This window comes from Cimex lectularius, unplaced genomic scaffold (genome assembly GCF_000648675.2).
Source record: "Cimex lectularius strain Harlan isolate CLEC.00 unplaced genomic scaffold, Clec_2.1 scaffold250, whole genome shotgun sequence".
Taxonomy (NCBI): domain Eukaryota; kingdom Metazoa; phylum Arthropoda; class Insecta; order Hemiptera; family Cimicidae; genus Cimex; species Cimex lectularius.
This window is the reverse complement of record NW_019393130.1, coordinates 17,832-38,884: the sequence shown is the minus strand read 5'-3', so window position 1 is coordinate 38,884 and position 21,053 is coordinate 17,832. Positions and strand designations below refer to the sequence as shown.

General features: G+C 32.7%; 1 protein-coding gene and 1 non-coding gene across 2 annotated transcripts in view; both read left to right on the top strand.

Annotated features, from left to right (window-relative positions):
- LOC106669775 (RING-box protein 2) overlaps positions 1-20,653 on the top strand; it is a 43,909-nt gene extending 23,256 nt beyond the window's left edge. The window contains exons 2-3 of the mRNA XM_014399475.2: positions 20,313-20,448; positions 20,517-20,653. Of these exons, the coding sequence (XP_014254961.1) occupies positions 20,313-20,448; positions 20,517-20,565 (185 nt within the window). The 3' untranslated portion in view covers positions 20,566-20,653. The remainder of the gene's footprint in view (positions 1-20,312; positions 20,449-20,516) is intronic.
- On the top strand, positions 14,167-14,239 carry Trnar-acg. The gene has a single exon. It is a non-coding gene; the product is annotated as a tRNA-Arg (tRNA).
- Positions 20,654-21,053: the final 400 nt, after the last annotated feature.

The window sequence follows — 21,053 nt, the reverse complement described above, 5'->3', positions numbered from 1 at the left end:
TTTTTAATACACTTTACGAGTACGACTTATATTGTGGGAAAATATTAAGCAAGAATAAGGAGATTTTGTATAGAGTTTTCGCTACTTCAAAGTCACCGTTATATTTAACGTCTTTCAAATAATGTTGATGCTATTTTGCAGAAGACTTTGAATAACGGATTTTGTCGCAGATGCTAAGTCCCTGAGGAGTTTGTAGTGGTTCAGGTTTTAGTCGTATCAAGCTTGTAAACAAAGGCAACGTTCACGGGTACTTTGGATTGCTTAATTATACTGCTTAATTGCTGACAATAGTTTGGCATATGCCTAGGGTCTGAGAGTAGTAAAAGCTTTAACTGCAGTAATCATTAATTACTGGATGATACGGAGCACTTTAGTTTAAATGAAATCAAGGAAGAAAAATGTCCAAAACTTCTAAGAAAAAACTTTTAGCTTAGCTTAGCAATTTTATAAATTCGTCCATTACAGAGACCCTTCCCCTCTTCTGGGATTAATGAATTGGTTGTGCGTTGGCAAAAATGTAAAGATAGTTTCATTTCAACCAAAACCTTATATGAAAAGATTAATTAATTAAAATAATTTATTTGGTCAATTAAATATAATGGATTGAATAAGTAAAACGAAGTATAACTTTACTAGCAGCTCCCCGTGGACACTTCATATGTCGCCGAGTAATAAATAATAATGCTTTATTAATACAAAATGTTTACAAAACAAAAATATATGCCATAATATAAAATAACAGCTTGGATAAAAACCGTCTGCCGGAGGTTGAAGCCACAACCATAAAAAATATTTCGGTGGCCGCAACGGTTTAGGCGTTGACATGGCGCTCAACACTGTAAGGTAAAGGTCCCGGGTTCGAATCCGGATGCAGCGGCCCTGCATTCGAACCCGACATACTTACAAATGTGCTTTTTTTCAAAAAACACCCGAGGGTTGATATAACCTCTGCTGTTGCGAACCCTCGTAAAAAAATAAAAATAATAGTACAATAATATTAATTTAAAAACGGCAAGGACTATTGGTCATAATTGAATTCCCTAATTAGATCATGAAGATACGACCAAGCCTGTCGTGCGAATTCGATCAGTTGCAAACTGTTCCTGCCATTAAGGAATTCAATTATCTGGGTTTTGCTGAGCCTGCTGTGACCTGTATGGGGTGATCTAAATTCCGAGAGGATGGGTCGTACACCCAAGAAATGGATCACATCTTCCCTTTTTCTGAGCACAAAGGTTACAAAGAGCACAAAGGTATAACACTTTCTCGCCAGAGAGTGTAATTAAGAAAAAGCAACTCGCCGCTTAAGATCTTTATATAAAAGAAAACGGTTGGAATGTCGAGCCGACTGCACTCGTCCCGGTAACATTCGATCATCCTTTGACGTATGACCATCCACTGGGCACACCATTTCTCCCGATCCTGGAAGTTAGAGTCATGAGTACTTTTCGGCCAAATTAACCCAGGCCTGAACCAGAATGATTTTTTCTTGATAACCTCAAAGGCTAGAAAACGAGAAAGGCGGTGAGCAGGCAGATTCAAAGACTGGATGCAGTATCTAATATGGAGACCGAAGGTGAAAACATGAACATGTCTCGCCAAGTATCGAATTCTGATTACACGACATTTGGAAAATGGCAAAAAGGAGGGAAAATTCCAAAGGTTGTAGGTTGACATGGGAAGTTGGTGTCCGAGTGGATCGAAGTCAGGATAGCTCAAGTGGTTAGAGCAGCGGCGTATTGAGCCGAAGGTCGTGGGTTCGAATCCCGCTCGTGACATTAACTTTTTCAATTCAACGAAAACCTTACATCCAAAAATTCATTAATTGAAAGAAGTAATTTGGTCAATAGACCACTAAATGTAATGGATATATAGATAGTAACGGAAGTTATTTCGATTAAATATATTTTGTTGAAGTAAAATTGTAGCTTGTTTTTACGTAACATCAAAAACGTACATTATTTTTGTATCTAACAAATACAATAAAACCTGACAGTGTTCTGTAATTAAGGAGCAGATTTTATTTAGTTTTTCCTTCTTTTTTTGGGAGGGGGGAGATATTTCAATAGGATGTCGTTTATCGAGGACATATCCATTATTTTTAGTTACTGATCAATAGGTTTTTGATTTTTTTTAAACAAGGCATGTCATTACCATGACGTCTCTGGCCAAATTCAAGGCAACACTTTGGTTGCAAAATGCTAAACTCTTTGCTCAGGTATATCGAACCTGTTATTATTAGAAGCCAGTTTGTAGAGGATTTATTTAGAAATGGTAGTAGTATCGAGGGGCTCGACATTCCTACCCAATGGGAAATCAAAAGTCTAGACACACCCCTCCACATGTAGTTTCACAACGAGGCTCGTCTCGCCTTGCGCAACATCAAGTCATCGTTCAACAATGATTTAATGATTTCATTGTTTTCAATTTCAAACGGGACAATTTTCAGATTGTTTTCCTTGTCGGAACGGTCAATGACTTGGCTGCTTTTATGACCCCTGTAAAAATTTGATTCATTCGGCATGTATACGATTCCTGTCCTTATATGTATAACTTAAAGTTAATACTAAAATTATTAAAAAGAGTGGAAAGAGGGAGACAGACTGATAGAAAATGACATTGTTATTCATTATTTTATTGCATATTGTACTGAAAGTAGTACTCGAATGGATGCAATATATATTATATTAGAACAGATCTTTTTCTAATTTTATTTACAAATTTAACAACATCTTTTATAGGAGGCAAATGTTTATTAAGTAAATTGACTTACTATTGTTTATAATTACAATTAATTAAGGTTTTTAGTTGGGATAAAAAAAAGTCAATGGCACGAGCGGGATTCGAACCCACGATCTTCGGCTAGATACGCTGCTGCTCTACCACTTGAGCTATCGTGACCTCGATCCACTCGGGCACTAACTTCCCATCTCAACACAAAAAAGGAGGAAAAATGCAAAAGCTGGGGTTGAGATGGGATGTTAGGTATCAGTATTATAATTTATGATAATATTATTATTTTGTGTTGTTTGCTCTATATTTATTTAAACAATCTTATTGCCAAGAAACTGACAAAATGATCGGGAAACTGCAACGTCTTTGTCATGATGACTCATCTTCACGATAATTTCAGGCCACCTGTCGCAATGCCAACCCTGTGCAAACATAAGGATTTAAGATATTAAATATTACCGCACCCTACATATTTGCCTGACTTCTCGCTTATAGACTTAAACTTTTTTTGGCATTTTGATCACTTCTCGAGGGTAAAATTTTTAGAGAACGCGGTGAAGAGGAAAACGCCTTCCAAGACATTATTATGAGTCGAAATAAAGATTTTTATGTCAGCTAAAATAAAAGCGCTTATTAGACATTACCAAAGATGTATAGATTGTGATGGAAAATATTTCTAATAAATTTCCTTTATTTTGTAAAAATTATCAATAGTTTTGACTGTCTTTTCAAAACCTGCATTATTTTTTTCACTAGACCAATACATTTTATTACGATACATTTTGTTACTTCAATTTTAAGTTTAGAGTATTTCATAGACTTGACCTTTTCCCTTAGAGGAAGAAGTTGTGCCCCATTCTATCTTGTATAAATATTGAAATGATTAGTTCATTACATTGATAAATATAGAAATAACCAAATCATGCTTGGTTTTCAAGATTTTCAAGATAAGATACTTAATCTCTGATAATTGGTCATTACCTAGAAATTTACTACTTTACTATTTACGTCCGATTACAAATCGGCTAAAACATCTTTTCAATTTAAAAGAAAAAATGCTTTTGTTCTAAACAATTTCTTTTAAACTCATGCTGAGAAGTGTTTTAAGGCGGTGTTTAAATTCAAAAAAGATGAAAACAGGGGGCCTTGACATTAGGACAACGATGCATGAGTAGAAATTAATCAAAATAATCAATAGTTTTGCTGTTGATTTGGGTTGAAAAAGGACAAGTAAAAACAGCCAGCTCGAAGGACAAAACAATTGAGAAAAATATTCTAAGTACGTTGTAATTACTAGAAAATTGGTACTGAAACTGTGTTCATGATTAGGTTTTTTCCCCTTTTTCATGAAAAGAGCTGTTTAGAAAGTCCGTCGCGATGGAATTTAAATTACATTTTAAAGATTTTTTTTTCTTCAAAAGCTCATTTTGAAATCCGCTGTGCACAAGGCCAAAGGAATAAATCATTCGTGGACCTATTGGCTCTTTTATTTTTAAACATAAATCATTAAATTCTAACTTTTTACTTTCTGTATTACATACGTCAAATCACATCGGATCGGCTGAGATTAATAATCACGATTAAACGCAAATATCATGGTTGATTTATCGATTTAAAACCTTTTGATACCGATGATGATGATTGATATATACCGATTTAAACTTTTAAGTTTATATGTATATCGTCATAAAGATTTTACTAACATTCCAAGAAATCGCAATCGTCAGCATTAATCGTTATATTTGTTTGCATTTATTTGTTAGTTTCAGAAACGAAATAAAGCACTGTTAGCATGTAGTGATAAGTTCACATATTAAAGGAAGAGAGAGGCAAAAATACGATAAAGACATGATAAAAGAATTATATAGTGAAACGTCGTTTTCTGCTCAAAATTATGTAAATTTTCTCACGACATTTTTTTCAATTAATGAATATTAAAATTTAATTAATTAATAAAATTCAGCCTTGATAACTCGATTATTAAGGTGGATAAAGATAAAATATATATATGTATTTTTTTTGTAATGCAACAAATGTTTAATTTTATTGAATTCTGTTTCAAACTATGATAGTTGAGACTTCCAAAATTGTTGCATCTCACCCACCATATTTGTCATTTATTGTTTCAATATTTTTGACCTTTTATAACCTTTTTTTGATTACAAATTCGTGAATAAAATCCATATAAACTCTTCAGGATATCGGATATTCACATCCAATTTAACGAATTCTGTTCCCAACTACCCTAATAATCGTGGAGGCTTAAAATTGTGGCAACTGTACATATTTGCCATTTGTTGTTTCAATATTATTGACGTTTTGTATCCTTTTTTGATCTGAAATCAGGGAATAAAATAAATATAAACTCTTCAGAATATTGGATATTCACATCCAATTTAACGAATTCTGTTTTACTTGTTGCGTCGAAGAATACAGTTTAAAAGCAATTTTTTTTTTTTTTTGGCGTTATGAACTATGCATATTAGCCATGTGACAATTCATGTATGTGTGTTCAAATTTGGGGGGGGTTATTGTGAAAAAAGGGCCAGAGGCGACGGTGGGAATCGAACCCACGACCGCGGCGTGAGAGTCTCTCATGCTAACCACTCGGCTACCGCGGTCCCCTTTAAGTCCTCCATCGTTTACATCAGCCTTCGATAAGCCCATGGTGTTCCTGGATGTTGCAGGTTGCTTGGATAGAATTCGAATTAGAGGATAGGATTGCGGTGTCGTCCGAGTAGGTGGTGATAATAGTTTCAGGATGTATTGGTAGGTCAGCAGTATAAATGGTATAAAGGATAGGACCATTCAATATATTAACCAACACTGGATCAAGGTATGGTCTTGAAGAAAACAGCAAATTCAGCTGTTACTGCCAAGTTTTCGACCTATTTTAAGGTCATCATCAGGGCAAAACAATCTTAAAAATCTATATTGTTTTGCTTTCATGATGACCATAAAATAGATCGAAAACTTGGCAGTACGTTGTTTCAATAAGATCATACTTTGAACGAGTGTTCGTGAGTGAAGTAGTGATCAATACATCTAATAGTGAAAACAACACTGATATTTGGTTATATTGTAAGCTATGGTTATATGCATAAAGGAATAACTCTTCGACATCGAAAAGAACAAAAAATATTGCAACCAAGTAAAATTTGACTGAAATAGGCAAACGGCACTCTCAACAGAATTAATACCCGATTCAAAAGCAATATGCTTTCCTCTGGCTTGGAATCTACCACCAAAGTAATAGGCACCAAGTAACATTAAGAAACACGGACCAAAAGCACTAAGTCGAAAATTGTACCAAAACTTCTACTTTTTGCTTTAAACTTTTCAAAACAAGATAAATATATGTTTTAAAAGGTTCATCTACTTTTTTATCCAGTATTAATGGGTAAAGTGATGTTGTTGTGTTTTTATAATATTTTTTATTTGCCCCCAACTGTCAATTTTTATAATCTAATATTAAAAACCCTTTTTCAAAGTAGAATTCCCCACAGCCAGCTATTTTCAGAAGTAGGAAAAAATACGTTTGACCCACAGGACCTTGAAAGTCTTGTTCATTGAGGGGGCTCGCCGCTTGGCCGCTTGCCATTGGCCGACCGGGCCGAGCCCACGGGCCTCGCCGGAGCCTAAGACCGGTTTCATCAGCCTTGCCGAATAAGCAACTATGCAAGAATATTTTATGATATTTCACTTCGCTTATGTTGACCGGAAATATGTCAATTAACTGGTATAACTTTCTAAATTATTTTCTGACTTTGAATCGATCCTCGGTTGGGAAGAAAATGTGGATTTTCAATTACTTATTGCATGTGCTTCATGTTAAATGATTACTACTGTTATTCAATATACAGGGTGTCCTTTTTAGATGCCCAAACTGAATATCTCTGTAACCAATGACGTTATATATATACAAAAAATACGTGTTTAATATTTTTTAGTTTCAAATTTTTACCTTTTTTAGAGAAAAATTATGCAGGGTACCTAGGCCCAGGTTCAACATCGAAATTTCAAATATGACCCTATACATTCTGACTCATCATTTTAAAGGATTCTACACGCTGAAAACATTGGTGCAATCGGATTTTAAATTGTTCAAAAAATGACAAAGTTATGTCAAAAATTTGAAAGAAAATAACATTTGGTTTGCTGTTTATTAATCATATTTCATGTTCGAAGTGCCTGCCTTGCTTAAAGATGCAAAGATTTGCTCTTTTTAACCAATTTTCATCGGTGCTCAGAGCGATTCAGATTCAGGGGAGATGGATTGCCAAGCATTTTCTAGTTCTTCTGCTGGGTTATGATTTTTTAAATGGTCCCACGGAAAAGAGTCAAGGGGAGTTAAATCTGGTGACCGAGGAGGTCAAACAGATCGGGCCATGAGGTTCTAACACCTGCAAAGAATTGTGTGCGGGGCGTCCATGGAGAGTTGTTCTTTGTCATTGTTGCAGAGGAACATCATCTAATAGTGTTGGTAAAACCTCCTTCAAAAAATTGAGGAACTTGAGCACCATTTAATTTATTTTGTAGAAATAAGGTCCAATTAATTTATTTCCGAGAAGTCCACACCAAACTTGATACTGTGAACCACCTGATGATGACAAGAGTACGAATTTCTCGGATTTTCCTCTGCCCACGTTCTAAAATTCCAACGGTTTAGCATGCCATTAGAGGAGAACTTGTATTCATCAGTCCATAAGATGTAACGTTTTCTTCATCCTCCCATTTGTGTAAGGAACGTTAAACGCCTGTCAAACTCCCGAGTCCCTGGACAAGGTGAGAGCGATACGACTTAAAATTGTAAGTCCGGAGTACATCTCTAATTTTATTTTTTGAAAAACCTAAAACTTTTCCAACATTTCGTAAAGTAAAATATACTCTATCAAAAACACATTAAATTGTGTTTAATATTTTTTAGTCTAGTTCAAATTTTTACCTTTTTTGGATAAAAAGTGTAAAGGGTATCTCAGGCCCTGTTTAACTTCAAAATTTCAAACACAACCCCGATACATCCTGACACATCATTTTAAAGGATTTTTATAAAGGATCATTTTAATTGGAGTCCTGAAGTCACTGATAAGATGGGAGCGATACGGCTTAAAATTGTAAGTTCGATGTACATCTCTAATTTTATTTTTTGAAAAACCTAAAACTCTTCGAACATATCGGAGAGAGGAATTGGGGTTTTCGCGAACATAAAGTGAAATTTACGCTATCAAAAAAGAAGGGTTTAATATTTGTTAGTCTAGTTCAAAGTTTTACCTTTTTTGGAGAAAAATTATACAGGGTACCTCAGGTCTGTTCAACTTCAAAATTTCAAACACGACCCCTATATATCCTGCCACCTCATTTTAAAGGATGTTTAAAAATTAAGGCTGAAAAATGGTTCATTCGGATTTTAAATTGGTCAAAAAATTACAAAGTTATGACAAAAAGAAACCGGCAGCGTAATTTCGACGAGGAGTCATTTGACACATACATTTGACTGTGTATGTTGGAAGGATTTTTGGTTTTTCTAAAAAATAAAATTAGAAATGCACTCCGTACTTACAATTTTCAGCCAGGGACTTCGGGACTCTTATGACGTTACTTGCACAAAGTGGATTTGGGAGGCTGAAGAAAACATTCTTTCATACATCATATGGACTATGAATCCACGTTCACCTCTAATGGCATACTACATCGTTGGAAATTTCAAACGTGGGCAGAGGGAAAAACGAGAATTTCGTACTTTTGTCATCAAAAGGTGGTTGACAGTATGAACGTTTGGTGTGGACTTCTCGGAAATAAATTAATCGGGCCTTATTGAAGAACTTCAACAGGAATTTGAATCTTATAGTACCTACTATCTAAGGAAACAAGTCCTTTGCAGGCAAGTATAGAATGAAAACGAAAAAAGATCAGTAATACTAAGAAAATATAAAATATTGCTGTATTGTTGCTTATTTTTAGTAGATCGTAAAATTTCATCCTGTAGACTGTGTGTGATCAACATGGAATGGAATACACACTGATGTCGGCAAAATGCCGAAATCCGTTTGACAGGCCAACCAAGAGAGTATAGGCAGACGAAAATGATCGACTAATTTCAAAAGTTGAAAAGACACAGTACTATTTCCAAATGTCTTACTCTAACCTTTTTATTTGTAAATAATAATTTGTAATTAGTAGGTTTTTTTATTAGTAATTAATAATTTTTTAAAACTGTTGTGTATATAAAAAAAGAATAGAAGAATATGCAACATTAATGGCAATTTCATTAAATTGAAGAGATTTTTTAAAATATAAAATTTAGTACAATGTGTTTGGCTGTCTAATAGAAAATTTAGCTTATAATTTAGTGCATTGGAATGATAATGATTCACCTCAAAAGCTGTCTCCTTTGCACAGGGGTTGGATTTTTCAAGATTCGACTCTCTTGCCTCCTTCTGAGCAATTTGGCCATGCCTATATACCTTTTATCCCCATTTTAGTCTCATGCAATTTATTAAAAAAAAAAAATAGTCCAATAAAAATACTGACTGCACCCATTTTAATATGTGCCAGTCAACGAAGTGGAAATGCAAGGAAAACAACTCTTGCTTCCAATCTATCATCCAATAAGAAAAACTCGAGGTTTGTTGCATTCCGAATTCCTAATTTCCTGATAATCAACCTTCTTTTTCCTCAGCGGAAAATTTTAGAAAATAATACGCTGGGATGTATAATTCTACTTTCAATCGTGCATAAAAATTTATTTTGTAGTGTATTTGTTTAATTGTGACTTATAATAGCCCAACTGGGTATAAATCCATTGGTCCTGAATAATTTCCGAGTAAGGTTAGCTTTGAAGCAAATTATTTTTCATTAAAAAAATTATTTCAATTATATGACATCATTAATTTATAAGAAATAATTATTTTATTCTTAGAGGAANGAGAGAGAGAGAGAGAGAGAGAGAGAGAGAGAGAGAGAGAGAGAGAGTGAGAGTGAGAGTGAGAGTGATTGAAAGATCAACTGGCATAACACCTGGTAGACCTCAAGCTTCAGCTTGCTTTAAAGTGGGTCCGTTCGATATTGGTTACCAACTCTGCCATATCAGAAAAGTACATAGTGAAGAGTGTTGTAGTCCTACTCAAAAAGCCTTTCCAAAAACAATAAAATTGAGAATTAATCTCAGAATCGACAGAACTACCTCCTGGAACAAACTATATTGGATGATTCCTTCGAAAGTACCGCCAACGTATTTTGTCATGATTTATGTTATGGTTATACCTTTCAAAAAGTGTTGTTGTGACCCGTCCCTCACTTGATGTTCAGTGTACAACCTGCGTATGTTTCTAATAGCCTTCCAGCTACAGCTTGCTTCAAAGTGAACACTAATTTCCAAACATTTTTGAGATGAGAACGGTGTGGTTTGATGTAGAGTTGTTGGAAATTTTTTTCTGCACATTAGGCATAACCTTTCCAAAACCAGTACACAATGTTACAAATTATGCTCAGAATCTAACAGACAGAAACCTGAAATTTGACCAACTTACAGATTATTTTCTTTAAAGCAATATTTTTTAATAGAGAAGTTCACTTCACCAAAAGAGAAAAAATGTGCACCTCTCCATCACGATAAATATTTACCTTAACCCCAGCGATAAAGATTTGCCTTGAATAATGATAGCGTTAAAAAATAATTATTTCACTGCCTGCTTTTGTGATTAAGTCATAAATTAATTCAATCTATTGGCCCAATTTTATTTTTATCGAAAAAAAAAATAAAATTTATATATGAAATGAGATATACCTTAATGAATTAGTTCATTTTTAAATAATTAATCGGTCCTTACCATCATCGTTTTTTATTCGTTCTGAAAGGTTTTCTGCCTTTTAAAGCCCAATTTTCGATCCAGGTCCAAAATCCGCGCAAATGAGTCAACATACTTAGGGGTCGAGCACCTATAGGAAACGCCCTTTGCCCGGAACTGTCCGAAAATAAAAATCACTAAACGGACGTAACGCGATTCTGAGGCAAAAAGCCAAACAGTAAATATAGACCAAGCGATCTTAAACTAGAACCTACACTACTTCCTAAAATGCCATTGTATTTTTCAAGAATTTCCTTTATTCCGTTACTAAACTATATTCACACAACTTTTACTAAACTATATTCACACAACTTTTCCAAAGAAATCATTGGGCATCGCGTTGACATTAAAGTTGAAAATTGCTTTGATGAAACGCGATTCGGGATGTAAGTGGAAAGGACGAAATTCCAGATGTTGCATATTCCTGAGAATTCTACGTGTCTTCGGCCACATAACACCTTTGAGACATGATAGTTTACACGTATGCACGTCTGATGTCCTTAGCACGTGACGCTGTTCGCTTTGTAAATTGGAAACCTTCAATTACTTGATTTAATTATTTAATTACCGACTTTTAAGGGAACAAATCATTTCAGACACCAGTGAACAATTGCGCCCAAGAGTTCTTTTACTACCATTTTTTGACCAAAAAAATGAAAACTGACTAAGGACGAAGGAGCTTATATAAAAATACAAAATATGTTAATTTTTGGGCTGGATTCGCCGGGTGCAATTTTTCCCCGATATCTCGTGGAATTACAGCATCCTTTCAAAGGATCCAACTAATTTCTACCTTGACTCATACAAATTAATACACCAAAATACACTCACCCTTCCTAATTATAATATTTGTCACGTCTGACATGCTCTCATCTACCATTTTTACCCTCACATAGAGTGAATAACTTTATAAGAAAAAAGTCCGTCTAAAGAAATACTCAACTAGAAGATCCGCTAGAAGATAGTACGTACATACTAAAGCTGAAAATATGAGTTCAATAAACAATTTTTCGCCCTATAATAATAGTAATTAATAATAATATTTTAGACTGTGTATGGATAGGTACATACCCAAAATTACAAATTTATATTGACAAAATTTACCCCAATATTTTACCACTTATTAATTTAATATTTCTAGTTTTGAGAATTTTCTTGCAAAAACATTGTTTCATAAGATTGTTGACCAACCTCACAAACCATCCCAAAACCCCAAATTACAAATTTATATTGATATCATTTAAATAAAACTGTTAGTTTTGGTTTTTTTCTTGAAAACTAGCCTTTCGTAAGATTGTTTAAATAAATGTATAACATATAACTAATAATATTATAACAAATTATTATACTGTAAGTAATTTTGGGCTGATCACATTTGACCAGGACAAACCTGAAAAAAAAAGAAAAAACAATTTAATTAATTAAAAGTTATTAATCTTCAGTTTTATTTAGTGTATTTAACACATCAATTTATTTCAAAAACAGTCATAAATATTAATCCATCCCAAAACCCAAAACCCCAAATTACAAATTTACATTGACAAAATCTACCCCAGGATTTTATCACTTATTCATTTACTACTGTTAGTTTTTCCGTGTTTTTTTTCTTAAAAACTATTGATTCATAAGATTGTTTAAATAAATATAAAACAAACAATAAATAATAATATTTAATAAATTATAATACTAATAGTCATCTTGGCCTGAACTCATTTGATAAAGGGGAAAAATCATCGAACTGGACAAACCCGGTATAAATGAAAAAAACAATTAATTAATTCAAAATGATCTTCGTTTTATTTAGTGTATTTATTACATTGATTTACAATTTTTTTAAAATATTAATTAATTTTTTTAGTGTATTTAACACATCAATTTTCTTAAAAAACAGTCATAAATCTTAATCCATCTCAAAATCCCAAATTACAAATTTATATTGACAAAATCTACCCCAGGATTTTATCAATTATTAAGTTAAGACTGTTAATTTATTTTAACATATCGTCACATAAGATTGTTTAAATAAATATAGAACAAAAAACAATAATATTATAATAAATTATAATATTGATAGTAATCTTACAATTAATTTAGGTTTTTTAGTTGAGATAAAAAAGTCAGTGGCACAAGCGGGATTCGAACCCACGATCTTTGGCTAAATACGCCACTGCTCTACCACTTGAGCTATCGTGACCTCGATCCACTCGGACACTAACGTCCCATCTCAACTCCACCTTTTGAATTTTCCCTCATTTTTGTCATTTTTCAATAATAAATAAATAAATAAATTAATTGTAAGATATTAATTGGTCAAGCGGACCACGAAACTAGTGAAGGAAACTGATAGTAATCTTGGCTTGAACTCATTTGATACGGGGCAAACCCAGTAAAAACGAAAAATATTAATTAAAAATTATTAATTTCCAGTTTTATTGTATTTAATACATCAATTTCTATCATAAACACTCGTAAATCATAATCCATCCCAAAACCCCAAATTACAAATTTATATTAATCATTTAAAACTGTTAGTTATGGGTTTTTTCTTTGAAAAAATTGAAAAACAGATGACGTTTAAATAAAAAGAGAGAAACTAAATAAATAAATCCTACCCAACCCTGTAACCAGGTTTCTAGAGAGATTCAGGCCCCACACTTCCCAACACTTCCCAATAGGGAATGCGAGCTATAAACTAGCACCCAGCAGACTTGTCTAATCGTCAAAAAACTTATCCAACTGAACTCAACTCACCAAAAAACACTTAAAAAAACACTGGACTGACAAAGGGACGTCCTAGCTTCCACAACACACCACTGTCACACACTTAATAAACCAATATACCTCAAAACTTCGGTTTTTTCCCGGATCGGAAATTCTTGTTTGTTACAAGTTTTATAGTCAGGTGATCTTTTTTTCTATATTATAATTATATTAATTNTAATTGTATACTTTTGGTCAGTTGGAAAGAAAACACTCCGTTCTTAAGTTTAATTTTCGGGAAATATATCATTTCCATCAGGACTTTATAATTATATTAATTAATTTTATATTGACAAAATCTACCGCAAGATTTTACTACTTATTTATTTACCTGAACTCATTTGATACCGGGGCAAAATGATCGAACCGGATAAACCAAAAAAATTAATTAATTAAAATTTATTAATCTTCAGTTTTATTTAGTGTATTTACACATCAATTTACTTCAAATACAGTCATATATCACAAACCATCCCAAAACCCCAAATTACAAATTTATATTAATATTATTTACTACAGTCAGTTTTCGGCGTTTTTTATTAAAAACTATTGATTCATTGATTGTTTAAATAAATATAGAACAAACAATAAATAATAATATTTAATAAATTATAATACTAATAGTAATCTTGACCTGAACTGATTTGATAAAGGGGCAAAGTCATCGAGCTGGAAGAACCCGGTATAAACGACAAAAAAATTAATTAAAAATAATCTTCCGTTTTAGTTAGTCTATTTATTACATTGATTTTCAAAATTTCTAGTCGGTTTTTTTTTAATGCGCATCAGCGTTAAAGTTGAGGTCGTAAGTACCTATCGTATAACAGGCCCTGTGGCGCAACGGATAACGCGTCTGACTACGGATCAGAAGATTCCAGGTTCGAATCCTGGCAGGGTCGCAATAATTTTTTTTAACGGAACTCACTTCAAATATCCACTTGTTTTTTCCTTTTAACTAATAACACTAAATAAAAAAAAACTACGTAAAATAGACAAAGAGAAGAAAGGAGAGAGAGTGAGAGTGACTGAAACATGAACATATGAAATAAATAAGTTTTCAAAATCCTTTATCACACAGAGAATTATCGATGATTAACAATTGATTGTTGGGACGGTTTATTTTTATTTCAATATATTATATTGTTTTTATTACTGCGTATTGGAAAAAATAGAACTTGTTTTTTACTTTTATTCTCTTCATATGCTTTATATACTTTACACAAAAGTCCAAAGCAAGAAAAGATCCTTTTGATCCTAAAAAATTACTGTTGAACAACCATTAAGTTGCTTATTAAATTCGCTCTTTTCCCAAATTCCCCGTATAATAAATAATTATAAATATATAATAACTTAATGAAAAGATAAGGATGAAGCCTAAACTAGATCATTCGTGATCACTGGTAAATTGGTACATCCGTCCTTGTCAGTGCAAGGTTTATTCCCATATAAAATAGTACGGTGTTTTTCTTTCATCTCCGAGTTTCCTACATCTGTATTTATCTTTACCTTTTACTGTATGGTTTTTGTTTTGCAAATCACAGACAAAATATTTTTAAAGAGATAGGTTAAGTTTTTCCAAAGGACTATCGACCTAATAAGTGATTAACTTTACTATTAATCGGTAAAAAAATTACTGATTTTTTGTGTATATGTCGTGTAGAATTTCCTTGCCTTTCCATTCTCTTGTTAGAACAGGCCACAGATGTGGTAACAGGGTGCGTTATAGTGTTTATAGTAATGTAGGTCTTCTTGCTACTGTATTGGTGTAGGCCTTCCTGCTGCTGTATTGCTGTGGGTCTCCCTGCTACTGTATTGGTGTAGGTCTTCCTGCTACTGTATTGGTGTGGCTCTCCCTGCTACTGTATTGGTGTAGGTCTTCCTTCTACTGTATTAGTGTAGGTCTTTTTACTACTAACATGAACCAATTGTACGGGGTTAGTGAGAATTGGTGACGAGCAAAACACATATAGAATCTAATTGAATAATAATCGTATCAACTATAAGGTTCGGTGACCCTCCTCTCACGATCGTAGATTCTCTCTTTCTCTCGCACGGAATCTTCTAGTTTCCTTTATAATTTATTATTTCTTTTATCAAATAAGCCTGGTTATTCTTATGTTTGGAAATTACAATTTTGAAGGTTTTTAACGTCTATTATTGCTGCGCGTAGAAAGTATGTGTGTATATAGGTCAAAATCTGCGTTGCGCTTTTTTCGAGATTTATTGCTGAGATATTATTGATTTATTGAGCTTTTTCATTTGAAACCGAAACTCTAAGGGCTGTTTGATGTCTTTTCACAATTGTTGAAACATTACGACGTAAAACCAGCACCATCCACCTTCGTTTTACGTAATAGTATGTCGGTGTAGACCTTAAAACTTGCGTCATTTCAATTTCGTTTTATTTTTTACTGAATACTTTTATTTTTCTCAATGCAATTAAAATAAAAAAGACGTATTTTTTCATAAAAATCTACAAAAAAGCAGCTTCATTATAATATTTTTATTTTTTAAATAGTTTTTAAACTTTTTTTTGTCGTGTACATAAGCATGTAAACATTTAACATGAAATTATGCGCTTGGTCATACATAAAAATTTACAAAATAAATTATATAAATGCTCGTGTACTTGTAAAAAGATATAAAATATCGCGTTTGTGTATCAAAACAATTATCATTTTATGACTTTTATGGGTCTGTTTATATTTTGTTTTGCGTAGGATAATCGCTTTTTTTGTAGGCTCAGGCCATGGCCTATTTATTTAAACAATATCCAAATACAATCACGCGACGTTTTGTTGACTTAGAACATGTTCTCTTTATTTAATTGAACATTTGGTTAAGAGTCATAAAAGACTTTGTTTTGTTAATTATCCTTTAACTCTTATTTTCTTTTGATCAGCGACGAACTGTCTGTTATTATCTAATCTTAAGAAACAAATTGAATGACACTTCTTTACAAATCATTTCGCCTCTGGCTTGTTATAGAACATTCTGGACTGAAGTTAATTTGAAGATTGAATACAGTTTTTAAGGAAGTTGTTTGCCTCCTGGACCTCATTTTTCTACACAAGCAGGATTTTCTAGCCGAAGAATGGCTTCAGAAGATTAATCTAGACATTAAAGAAAGCACACAAGCAAACATGTTTGTAGCATGTTTTTAAATTAATTAACGCTCAAATTTATGTCATACTTGTGTTAGTTAAATAATTAGGTGATAATCATTTTTATCGCAACATTACAAATAAACTTAGTAATTTGACTGTTGTAATGTAAATGTAATATTCAGGGTGTGTAATTTATTAAGTGCTATTTCTAAATTCTGTTCCTCTAGCACACTTGTGAGTCCTAGTTTATCAAAAAATTTGTTTGGCAGTCCGCAGAATCGTGTAAAGATTCAAATTTTTTTTCCTGCTTCCTTTGACGCGTTGTGTTGTTTCTTTCCTTCCAAAACTTGTAAATTGGAGGTTTTTGTGTCCAATGAGTGAATTCCACTGTTTCCTCATTTACATCATGTCTTTTTGTCTAAGATACTCATTGATAGTTCGCTGACAGTCAAAAATGTAAAAAACGCACTTGTAATATAACTTGATATGTATATTTTTATATATTAATCAAAGTTTCAGGTTTTTTAACGTTTAATAATTGAGTCTTTGTTTTAAAAAGTTTAAAAAATGTAAAATCCTAAGGGAAATGAAAAAAAAGATGGACAGATAAAATTTGTCTTAATTTTGTTTTAGTTACTTAACATTTCAATATCACATATTTCCTCCTCTTTCTTTAATTATATCTGAAAGACTTACGGTTAGTTTCTACCACTCTGGAAATGTCTCTTTGCTAGAGGTTAGTCCATTCTTCATTTTGCTGTTGAAGGTACGTTTATACTATGTGAACGACATGTGGACGGGCATTATCGTACTTTAGAATAGGATTGTCGCAGATTTCATCGAGGAATGGTAACGCATGATGTTCCAAAATTACTTCCACATAGCAAGTGGCCGTCAAAGACCCTCCACGAACAACAACCAACCCTGTGCGATTTCCCATTGACATTCCAGCCCACACCATCACTGAGCTATGTTGAAAAGGTTGGCTCTGGGAAAAATTACAGGCTTTGTACCTTTCATTTCGCCTTCTCCACACTCTTTCACACCCATCTGGAGATTGTAGAGCAAATCTACATTCATCTGTAAAAAGTACAGCAGACCAATCGTCCAATGATCAATGGCTGTGTCTTGAGCAAATGCAAGCTGTTGAACTCTATGTGTTTGATCCTCTTATAGAGCGAAAAGCCATCAGTCCATACTGATTTAATCTTCTTCGAGTAGTGTGTTCAGAAATTTTGACACCTTGTACTTCCTGGAGCTGATGAATCGCTTGAATAACAGTAAGGTGCCGGTTTCACAAAACTCAAAGTTAAAAAACAGTCATCCTGTGGTTCTGTTACCCTAGGGCGTCCAGAACCGTGCCTTCAATGGTAGCATCCAGTTTCTTGAAAGCATGTAACAACGTCTCACAGTGTTTCACAGGGAACTGATACCTGATGGAACGTCCATCATCAATATGTGCCACACCACGCGAAACATCCTCAGCACTAAGTGGAATTTTTAAATTTAAAAATTGAAATTAAGAAAACAAAGATGAAAATTAAAACAGTTTATTGCTTCAGAATTCAAATGAGACTGAATAAGCATTTTAAATTCTGTAAAAAATTAAACATTGAAAAATACTTTATCCTTGTTTTGGATTAAAGATTAAGTGTGTTTACCTCTAATTGATATTCCCAATTTAATACACAGCATAAACAAATATTTATTGATAAAAACAATGAGACAAATTAAGGGCAGAACTTTCTTTTATCAAAAAAATTCAATGAGGTGGAATTTTTTGCCTGTCAGTGTATGAATCCCCATGCCACAGAAGGACTCAAGACCTATCTAACGGTAAATCTCCTTTCCTTTCAAGGGACTCCCTCACTTCTCTTGTATTTTGCATGCCTAATTTATTTAATTTAATTTTGAAATTCAGCACCATCTTTGAGCTAATAATGTTTGAGCTTAGTGCTCTGATTACTGCCTGGCTAGACATGATAGCTATGTTCTTATTTTTGTATGCTTTGTTGTGAGTTTTATTATTCACGTGTAATTTAGTCATCACTGATCATCCTGGACTGCCTATCTTTGCCGGTCGGCATTTTGCCAACTTCAATGCTGGGTCTGTCCAGATAGGTTAATGGTTTAAGATAACATGTTTCACAGACCAAACTCAGCTATGATAGGCAGGCCAGGATGATTAATGTTCATCACAACATAGACCACACTGATTAATATCACAAACTAATATAGACACAGACTTATATCTGCACAGTAATTATCATTATTAAAAGTAAAACATCTAGCCAAAAGCGTATAAAACTAGGGAAATAAATAATTTTGAAGAAGGATTGAAAAAATAAGTGTATTGCATGGAAAAGTAGAAAGAGATTTGTTTCTGTGAAAAAATTGTCATTTTCTTTCTAATATTTTCTAAAAGTCCGCTAACATATTATTTAATTATTTACCCACGTTAATGCACGGGGATTAAACTAAAAGATTATTGGGTTTCATGGAGGAAATAAAGCTGCATTAAATTTTTTTACTAAAAAGCTTTCTGAGGGGCAAAACTTAAATTTCTGAAAATTAGCTGTAAGAAAATCAATAAAAGTGGCCAGCATGAAAATAAAAATTGGCAATGTTAAAAATTATTTATTACACCATAAAATACAGTCTCTTGAATCAAAAAAATTAAAAATGTTATATGTAAAAATCTTTGACATATAATAAATAAATTATTAATTTAAGGAAGATAAAGATGTGTGGAGATAAGTGCTGATTGTGCAAAGTAGGGTAGAGAGCAGTGGGTTCATGCTGTCACGTAACATCTTGGTAAAAATATTGTTTAAAAACAAAAAATTGGGTAACTAATTGTTGTTAAACTGTTAAAAAAAATTGTTTACTTAGTGATCTCATAATCTCCCCATATTTATGGCAGCTCCAACCTGACATGTGGTGCAATGACACTTAGCCACATGTTCAAATCATGCCAGAGGTCATGCATCTTTGGTTTTTGCTTAAATTAAAACAGATTTATTTTATAAATTATGTGGATAGATTTCAACATAAGTTAAAATTCAGAAAATTGACTAGCTACAAAGTTATTTATGTGAAATTGTCTGGAAGATTCTTTCTTGTATAAAGAGGTCTCGCTCATAGGATACCAAAAAACTCTATTGTTATGGGATTTTTCCCCGAAAGTTCTAATGTAGTAATATTTTGTGGACTTTAAAATTCTGTTATCTCAATTGTAGGTTTCGAGCCTTTAGATGGCCTTGCAAATCCTCCTCTGGCCAGTTTGTATGTTTGTTTGTTACCCAAAATTGCCCCGGAAGATATTGTCAGTTGATATGTTTTCCATGGTTTTGTTTAAATCTGTTATAATTTACTCTATTCTGAATGTGACCTTTTTTTCCTGCTAATGCTTTTTTAGGATTTTTTGAGATTATAACCTCTTTTAATAGTTGAGACTTTATTAATTTCTATGTAGATTATCTACATGGGAATATGAGGATTCTTAGATAATGGGTTCATTAGCTCAGACCTAACCATGATTTTTCCCAAAAGTCCAAAAACTGATCAGAACATAACACCAGCAAAGACCCCTGAGTATTTATAGTGTGGGACTGTCAAGGAAAAAATTGATTTGTCTTAACCCAAACCTACAAAATAGATGTGCTCGTGAAAAATTACAAACTTCATATGCTCATTTCATATGAAAAATTCTTTGTTTATATAAATTGCCGGAACAAATATCTTTATTCTAAATATCATTAATTAGAAATATTGAGAAAAAAATTGTTTGTAGTTTTTATGGTTGATTTTTGATCCTTTTTCAAGCCAAAAACCCTTAAACTTGTAATGAATTATGATTTTTCAGATGCATGTCTAAGATGTCAAGCTGAAAGCAAACAGGATTCGAGATACGGGAAACAAGATTGTGTCGTAGTCTGGGGCGACTGCAATCATTCATTTCATTATTGTTGTATGTCTTTATGGGTTAAACAAAATAACAGGTAATAAATTAACATCATTATTATTTATATTACATTATTTATTATTGTATTCTAAAACAACTTTTTAGGTGTCCATTGTGCCAACAAGAATGGTCTATCCAAAGGATGGGTAAATAACACGATCTGTAGTTTATAATATTTAATTTATAATTAATTGGTATTGTAATTTATATGTACATAAATGAAGCAATAAAATTTTATTATCAATTTTGACTATGGCCACCAACAGAAAATAATATTTACAGCATTGTTTACCATCTTTCATTTCCTCTTGAAAAAAAATATTTTTTTAGAGCAAGCTATCACCGATTATCTTTAATATTCACTCTATGGCGGCTTGACGTGTTAGAAAAAAAATTTTTGTCGTGCAGATAAAAATAATTGATTGGCAACTGTTATGTAAAATAACCCCAATGGATTTATTGACTTTTATTTCAACATGAACTTTATTTTTACTTGATTAAATCCATTAGTTCACCTCTGAATATATTTGCACATCTATAAATTAAATGTTAAATAAATCCATGGAAATAATAACTTTTTTTTAAATATTCAAGTCAATTTTTAATTTTTTTAACACTCTGTAAGGTTTTTGACATAGGAAG